The sequence below is a fragment of the Pseudomyrmex gracilis genome, unplaced genomic scaffold (assembly GCF_002006095.1).
Source record: "Pseudomyrmex gracilis isolate BER0280 unplaced genomic scaffold, ASM200609v1 scaffold_344, whole genome shotgun sequence".
Taxonomy (NCBI): Eukaryota; Metazoa; Arthropoda; class Insecta; order Hymenoptera; family Formicidae; genus Pseudomyrmex; species Pseudomyrmex gracilis.
Window position 1 is genome coordinate 24,188 of NW_018020928.1, and position 9,048 is coordinate 33,235.

At 28.6% G+C, this 9,048-nt stretch overlaps 1 protein-coding gene across 2 annotated transcripts; it reads right to left on the reverse strand.

The window, feature by feature from the left end:
• Positions 1–1,980: 1,980 nt before the first annotated feature.
• On the reverse strand, positions 1,981–9,048 carry LOC109860204. 2 transcript variants are annotated; one of them, XM_020439133.1, is made up of 6 exons: positions 8,734–9,048; positions 4,853–4,960; positions 4,624–4,764; positions 4,403–4,525; positions 3,226–3,470; positions 1,981–2,449 (listed from the first exon to the last, which is right to left on the reverse strand). In XM_020439133.1, exons 1-6 carry the CDS (start codon positions 8,834–8,836, stop codon positions 2,423–2,425), a joined length of 747 nt encoding a protein of 248 aa, XP_020294722.1. In that variant the 5' UTR covers positions 8,837–9,048; the 3' UTR covers positions 1,981–2,422. The 2 variants fall into 2 exon arrangements, with proteins under 2 accessions (XP_020294722.1, XP_020294723.1); XM_020439134.1 differs by lacking the exon at positions 3,226–3,470.

Here is a 9,048-nt window from a genome sequence, read left to right on the forward strand (position 1 = left end):
GAAAAGGTACATTGTGTAAACTTAATCGTTTAATGTAACTATAAATGTGAAACTTATCTTTTTTTATGAATATGTATTAATATGCATGCATGTATTACAGTTTTATTAGTAATATACAAGGTGTCCGTAAAATTTTGACACAGCCGAAGTATAGAGATAAATTGAGTCAAACTGAATAGAAAAGTTATTTGCCATTTTGGAAAATTCGCAATAGTTAATGAGATACAAAAGTAGTAAATGTGTGCCAATGAGCGCGTGAGAAGCGATGGTCCTGACTCTGGCGTAGGTGTGTGACTGTCAGAGCAACGAGAGGCGAAGTGAACAAACGAGCGCGGCGAGTGACTCGGCTGATTTCGCGGTCAGCCGATATTTGGCGCAAGGAGCGATCAGCTGACAGCGCTCGAGGGATAAGGATAAGAACTAAATCACACACGTTTACACAGTCAGAACCAACGCTTTTCACGCGCTCATTGGCACACATTTATTACTTTATATCTCAGTAACTATTGCAAATTTTGCAAAATGGCAAATAACTTTTTTATTCAGTTTGACTCAATCTATCTTCATACTTCGGCGTGGTCAAAATTTTACGGACACTTTGTATATAGTCTTTGTTTAGCATAATAAACTAATATCATGCATAATAATAAGTGTTTTTTACAAGTAATATTACATTCATTATTATTACACGGTGTTTTTAGATTCGTAAGACTGTAGTCTCACTTTATGGAAAACTGATCGACATATATAATATAGAGAAGGTAAAAGTTTTTTCTATAAATATAGAAAGAGAATTTCTGTGAATATTTTTCTTGTAGTTTTGCATTAGTTTTTATTTGTTTTAATCAAAATTTTAGTTATATTTTTTAAACTGATGTTGTTTTGGCTTTACTTTCGGTGGTTTACAAAAATATATTCTATAGCGATCTTAAACTTATGCAAAGGTATATAATACAAGATGGTATAGTAAATATATTTTGTAATTTCTTCTAGGCAAAAGTTATACTTGACGTCATTATGAAAAAAGTTGAGAATCGTCGTATGTTTGTAAATGACATGAAAAGGAACATTCGCGATGTACCTCATTATTTACTAAATTACTAAATAACCCTAATATATATGTTACGGTCTTTAAGAGTTTTTTCGTATAAGTGTAATTTTTTCTATTTAATTCTAATTAATTTAAATAGAAAATATTATTCATGTATTGCATTTAATAGTGGAATTACTTTTGTATAAGTAGCCTTAACTTATTTTATGATTACAGGTTTAGGGTTTTATGATCATATTTGTGTTCTGATCATATTTTTTATTCTCACCAACAAGTATTAATTATAGTTATTAATTATGTATAAAATCGAAAGTATAGGTTTATAATACGGATTTTAATACATTTAATAATTCGCTAAGTAATCATAAAATAAAGGCGAGTCTTTAATAAGATAAAATAATAATAATGTACTGTATTGTATTGTACACGACTGTTACTATGTATACATTTAAGTAACCAATTGTGCATAAATGAAAATACAAAGCATACGCTATATGAAAAAACAATATGTAATAGGCATTAAATTATAAAATGTAAGAAAAAGAAAAATCTATATTAAACAGTTTTATACAGGGTGTCCCGTAATGATTAGTAAATCTTGAAAGGAGTGAAAGAGAGTGAAACTTGGAAGCAAAAATTTCTTTAAATAATGGTCTGAGCCAAAAGTGAAAAAAATCTTTTGGTTTAAACTTTTGCCCTCTTTTATTCCCTCCAAGGTTTACTAATCATTACGGGTCACTTATAACAAATGTTACTCAATAGTAATATTTTTTTATTTATTTAGAATACGGTAAATTATAAGCTAGTTACAATTTATTATGTTCGTACTACAAAAAGATATGTATTTCAAAAGTTTTATTTATAATAAAAATGTTTGTAAACTAAAATTGTTTGTAATTTTGCGACAATTACTCAGCTTCTACTTAATATTTTAAAGTAAATCTGCGTGAAATTATATACATATAGATGATAGAACAGTTTTTTCGCTTTTTGTTCTGTCGCTTAGAAATATAATGCTTAAATTTATTATGGTAGCGTTATTATTATTAGCTTTATTATAGTAGAATCATTTGTGTTGTTACTTAGAAAAAAAAACATACTCTAAATTTTATTCATGCCGTGTGTTGCAGTTTTTATTTTTTTGGTTTATTATGACTACCACAGTGTATGGTTATATGCATATACTAAACTATTTTAATGTATGAAAAATGATTTACGCAAACCTGGTAGTTTTTTTGTCGGTACGTTTTTGTCGCACGACTTTGTTATCCTAGAGTTGGTTTAAGATTTTGCGTTGCACCGTAATCTGCCAGAATTGTTTTACAGTATTGTAAGCACTATTAAAATAGTAAATTTCAACTTTCATTGCGTCTATATTTGAACAGTTGTTTGATTCTTCTAGAAATTAAAAAAGATGTTGCAAGATATTTTTGTGAAGGTAACAATTCAAGTCAGAGTTTGCAAAGTAAAAGTAAGTTTGTAATGTAAATTTTATTTAGGATTTATGGCAGTAAAGTAGTAAGTTTATGTATTAAGCACTATATTTCTCTCAATTTGTGAGTGATTTGAAAATAGTTACTCTACAAACTTATCTTCAGTCTACAACTTTTAATTTTCTGCCTTATGTTCCGTTATGACGGTTAAGTTCTCGAATATAATAATGACGTGCGAAAATTACATTTGATGGTTCGACGTTTATCGAATTATACCTTATAATACATCAGTATCTCTGACATTAAAATCATATTTAACTTATATAAACTCATATTTGACTAGTATAAAAGTTTATATGATCATACAGAATTATATCCGATTCACATATAATCCTATATGATCACATGATTTTTCATTTTTTTCGGGTAGTTTCGTATTTATGCTTTTATGTGTAGACCCGAGAAAAAATAAAAAATCATGTGATCATATAGAATTATACGTGGATCGGATATAATTTTGTGTACGATCACATATAAACTTTTATAAAGGTCGAATATGATTTTATATAAGATGGATATGAGTTTATGTGATCGTGTAAAATCAGATCTAAAATTTGGCGCGATCTGATTTTATATGATCATATAAATATAAAAAATCATAAGGAAAACAGTCACATCATTTTTAGAGCAGATATATTACTATAAATATGACAAATTTATTAATGTTTAATATAAATGTACCAGCTCTTCGCGAAAGGTTCGATCATTATTCAGTTTTCCTTCTATTATAACAAACTCTTTCATATTTTTCATAAGTTCAATTTCCAGTTTCTGTTTTCGTGGAATTGACATTGTGGCTTGCTCATCCCTCTGTGTTATTTTTAACAAGTCTTTTAGCAACTTTTTTATTTCTAATAGTTTACTATGTATTTGTGTCAATTGTAAACTTTGGCTTTGATAAGCCTTTATTATTGTTTCTTTTACATCTACATTCAAAATAAAAACAATAAAAATAGAAACATTTAAGGGAACTAAACAGTAAAAAAATTGCTGTTTTTAAAATTTTATTTTTCAAAAATAAACCATGTGTTAATTCTGTTTCACATTCAAATAATATTTTGGAACTTAATTTTGATGCTGTAAAAATAAAGAATGCGTCATTGAAATCCTAGTGGGTTCTTCTGTGCAAAGAATATTATAAAAATAATCCAAGTGTATACAAAACAAGCTAAAAAGAAAAAAAAAAAAAAAAAAAAAACAAGAAAAAGAAAAAAAGCAAATGAAACAAGATAATCAATAGTTAAAAAATGGCTATTTAAAAGCTTTTACTATTGATTAATCACTGAATCCATTTAAAAAATTTAAATAAAGCTCAACAACTCTTTTGAAAACTAGAGCTGCTCAATACAAAATTGAAAAAATGATAGATGCACATGATTCATCAGGTGAATTTGCATATTTGAATGTACAAAAGATCTTGAACCATCTGTTAATTCAGTTTTACATTCAAATAATATTTTGGGACTTGATTTTGATACTGTAAAATTAAAGGATGCGTCATTGAAATTTTAGTGGGTTCTTCTGTGCAAAAGAATATTATAAAAATAACCCAAGTGTATACAAAACAAGCAAAAAAACAAAAAAAGAAAAAAAAGCAAATGAAACAAGCTAATTAATAGTTAAAAAATGGCCATTTAAAAGCTTTTACTATTGATTAATCACTGAATCCATTTAAAAAATTTAAATAATGGCTAAAATTTGACTATTTTAAATAAAATCATTTATTTTGATATTCGAGAAAATATTTTTTATTGTCAAGAAATGACTTCATGAAATGAGCATTTTCTAACTGCAATTTCTACCAGGACGCATAGCATTTTTACTTAGTCTATTTTAATTTTTAAATAATGTTTTTTACCGTCTTCATCAAATTGATTTGGTAACAAAGCCTTGTTTAGTTGTGAATGTATTTTTGTCGTCACTGATAAAAATAAATTTAAAGCTGAAGAATATGTAGAATTTTTATTTTCACTAAGTATATCTAAAAAAACAAACATTTAATTAATATCATCTGCAATAAAAAAATTATATAAATAGAATTGAGAAATGTATATAGCCAGAAAAAGTATTTATGCTTACTTTGTGTTGTTGAGAGATTAGTGTCATTTTGGCAGGTTTCTTCAGATGTGCTCGTTTTATTTTTTAAAATTTCCTCACATTCCGACGAAGCAATCTGTTGTTGTTTTGGGGAATTTAAAAGTTTATTTTTGCGAGGTATATCTAAAACAATAAACATTTAATTAATGTTAATATCTGCAATAAAAATTGTACATACATTAATAAAATTATATACTCAAGAAGTATTTACATCTTTTATTTACTGTAAATTTATTATTATTCTTTTCTAATGTTTTTTGGCGTGTTTTATTACGTTGTCTGCTCATTTTGTGTGATGAATGCGATGAAGAACTAGATGCTGCAATTTACAAAAATATATAAAAACTATTTTCCAACATCAATAACTGAATGCGAATTGCAATTATTATTATTTTGTTTTACAGTCACTGTATCTTTCCACAGATTCTTCAGGACTATTTTCAAGGTCGGGAACAGTTAAGAGTTCTTGAATTTTTAAAGGATTTTCTATTATTTTTTTAACTTCGTAATGTTTTTTTATTTGCATTGCTCTCTCTTTAGCGTGTTTGTCGCAATCGGTCGAAAAAACGTGACTTTTTGTTTCCAAAATTTTTAACTTTTTTATCGCTTTATCGTAAGTTTTTGTAATATATTTATGTGCAGTAAAAAATTGATGAATTATTTATTAAAAATAATTAAAATTTATTTATTTTTATTTAATTGTATTTATTTAATTAATTTATTTAATTATTTATTTAATTTTTATTTATTTACTTAATTTTACGTAATTAATTTTACTTTGATTGTACATTTTTATTTAATTTTATTTATTTAATTAATTTATTTAATTATTTATTTAATTTTTATTTATTTATTTAATTTTACGTAATTAATTTTACTTTGATTGTATCATTTAAAAAAAAACATTTTTAGTGTTAGTGAAAATCCAGTTATAGGGAAAATTCATTAGTAAGTAATAAAAATTATTTAGACATTATTTATGAATATTAAACTGAGAATCTTCCTCTGGCTCATGAAGTTTATCAAACTTAATAAATGAATAAATAAGTCTTAAGGAGCCGTTTCGCAGGATGTTGTGCGGAAAATATGTCTTATATGTGTGTACACATATATAAGTAAATTCACGTTTTTACGTGTTTTTCGAAATGCAATTTCAATTCTTAAATTCATATAGGATGCTAGTTTTGCATCTCATATATGATAGACCCCGAATGCACTCTCTAATTTAAAATATTGCGAAAAAAACTCCTCAGCCAGGAGTCGAACCTGGAATCTCCGGCTTTCTGGGCCGTCGCCTTCCCTGTTAGGCTACCGAAGCACTTGGAGTTTGTCTCGCAATACTACTAAATCTACGCTGTCGAAATAAGCGGTTAATACAGTATCAGTCAACATCTTAATAGATGTACGAAGTATTGCGAGACAAACTCCAAGTGCCCGGAAAGCCGGAAATTCCAGGTTCGACTCCTGGCTGAGTAGTTTTTTTTGCAATATTTTAAATTAATTAGGAAGGGTATTCGGGGTTTATCATATAGACGAGAAATGCAAAACTAGCATCCTATATGAATTTAAGAATTAAAATTTCGATTCGAAAAACACACGTGAAAACGTGAATTTACTTATAAATGAATTTACTTATAATGTGTACACACATATAAGACATATTTTCCGCACAACATCCTGCAAAACGGCTCCTTAAGACTTATTTATTCATTTATTATTTATGAATTTACAAAAGTTAAGTTAACATTGTACATAAATTTATTTTGATTAAAATATATATTGTATATATGTATATTGTAAAAAAAAATTTCTCACAATATAAATATACAGGGTGTAACTAAAAGATGCTCACTAATTACATAGCGTTATTCTTTATTAAAAACTGAGTCGAAAAGTTTTAAACTAGTTTGTTCTATTACATGTAATAAAAGAGTAATTAATGAGTAAATCAGGCCAATCAGCGCCGACCTTTAGCTGGGTGCAGTGAATCATGCGCCTAGTGTGCGTGAGCGCTTTGCGCGGCTCACTGACGTGCGCCCGGCTAAAGGTTGACGCTGAGTGGCCTGATCTACTCAATAATTATTCTTTTATTATATGTAATAAAAAACTGGTTGAGTACTTTTTGATTCGACAGTTTTTAATAAGGAATAACGCTATGTGCTTAGTAGGCGTTCTTTCGGGTACACCATATACATATATAAATTCAATTGTAATACGCAAAAAGTGACTCACCAAATAAATAAATAAATTTTTAAAATAATTTATTTCAATGAAATAATATTTTATTTGGTTTCATTAAACATATTATCTAAGAAAACAAATTTCTTAAATATAATAGTGTAGATTACGTAACTTAACAATAGTTTATTTAACTTAATAAAATATTTTGTTTGAAAGTCAAACAATCCAAATGTTTGTTGATTGTTTGTTTTTTTAACAAAGTATTTTGTTAAAGTTAAATGAAATATTTAACCTACACTTATACTATTATATTTAAAAAATGTTGTTTTATTAAATAATGCTTAATTAAACCAAATGATTGCAACAAATATGAGTCAAACAAATCGGATTATTAAATTTAAAGAAACCTTTCTCTCTGTGTATAAATGAGTGTTTGCCGTATAAATAATTGGTTTTCAATCTCAAACAGAAATATATAATTAAAACTTGCTAAACAATATATCTATCATATATGTAATACTACTATATTGCTAATCATGTACCTTTCCAATGCTGAAAAAGCGAGATAGAAAATGCGATATATATGTATATGTAGATGTAAAAAGGTATACTTTGAACGTATGCGCATACGCACTGACAGGCAATAGAGGTTAATATAAAAAGTTTGGATTTAATATTAAAATTTACTAAATTAATATTATAATAAGAAAAAATATATAAATAATAGAAAAATTGACAAATGTGTCTTTTTATTCTACACGTAAATTTCATGAATGCGTACACGATTTTACTAGATTAAGCTGGCTCAACACACTCATGCGTATTTGCGTCAAAGTGAATGAATTGTGAAGTCTTATGCGAATTCGTATACATATCATCTGTCCCGTAATGTTTCCGGCGGCGTTTCATCTTTGCTATCAATATAGGCCCTGTTATTTCCTTCGGTTGTTACTGGCAGTACTGAAAAATCTATACGTGACATGAATCTGTAGATTTTCAGTACTGCTAGTAAAAAACGAACGCAGCCATAGTAGCGTTACATATCGTCACTCCCTACGTATAATCCCGTAACTCCAAAACGCAAATTTTAGAGAAGAGCAGTTTAAAAGTATAAAGCTTCATATGTTTCCCTATAGTTAGGGATCTTTCGGTTTTAAATTTGTACCTTATTTATGAATATTTTTTTTAAATATTTGGTGACCATAAAGAACATGACTTTCTAAGTGTCATTATGCAATAAACTGAAAATCCCATATGTGACACTTATGTAATTATACGTAGGGAGTGACGATATATGATATCTATCTATCTATACATGTATATACATATATGTATACAGGGTGTCTCATAACGAACGAATCAGCCGAAGTGTGTAGGTAGATCGGGTCAATCCGAACAGAAAAGTTATTTACCATTTTGCAAAATGTGCAATAGTTATTAAGATATGAATTAATAAATGTGAGCCAATGAGCGCGCGGGGGGCAATGATCGGACTCTATAGGCGTGCACGATTATCAGCTGTAAAGAAAAATGGCTTCTTTCATGCAATGTCATAGCAATGAGAGGCGGAGAAACAAACAAGCGCGGCGCGACTCAGCTTCTTGCGATCGGGCGATATTAGGCGGTACGCCGCGAACAGCGGCGAGCGAGGGGTACCCCTAGAGTCCGATCATTGCCCCCCGCGCGCTCATTGGCTCACATTTATTAATTCATATCTTAATAACTATTGCACATTTTGCAAAATGGTAAATAACTTTTCTGTTCGGATTGACCCGATCTACCTACACACTTCGGCTGATTCGTTCGTTATGAGACACCCTGTATAAAGAATATTAATAGAAGAATTCTGATTTTTATTTACGCGATTTTAAATAACTTTAAATAGAATAAAATTACATTTTTATTGCATACCTGCAGTATCAAGAGATTTTTCATCATCAATTTGGCGGCGAACTTTACGATGTCTATCTACTCTTCGCCGTATCAGTTCTTGTTTTCTTTTTCTGCTTTCCATCACTAATAAAGTATATAACCTTATATATATCTTCTCAAGAAGAAAGTCAAACTTGACTGAAAATGTTTTGCTCGTTTTGTTCGAGAACAAACGTTGTTTTTAGCGGAACAAAATAAGAAATTAACAAATGAATAGTGCTTCCGTGATGATGAATAAATCAGGCCAATCAGCTTCTTCTTCTTCTTTGCTGTAATGGCTCTTGCCCCGGTGAA

Coding starts and splice junctions, on each gene's coding strand:
- LOC109860204 (XM_020439133.1), bottom strand. CDS start 8,836: ATGGAAAGCAGAAAAAGAAAACAAGAACTGATACGGCGAAGAGTAGAT. Junction 4,961..8,733: donor AAAATCTCTTGATACTGCAG/GTATGCAATAAA, acceptor TGTAAATTGCAG/CATCTAGTTCTTCATCGCAT. Junction 2,450..3,225: donor GAACCTTTCGCGAAGAGCTG/GTACATTTATAT, acceptor TTTAATTTCTAG/AAGAATCAAACAACTGTTCA.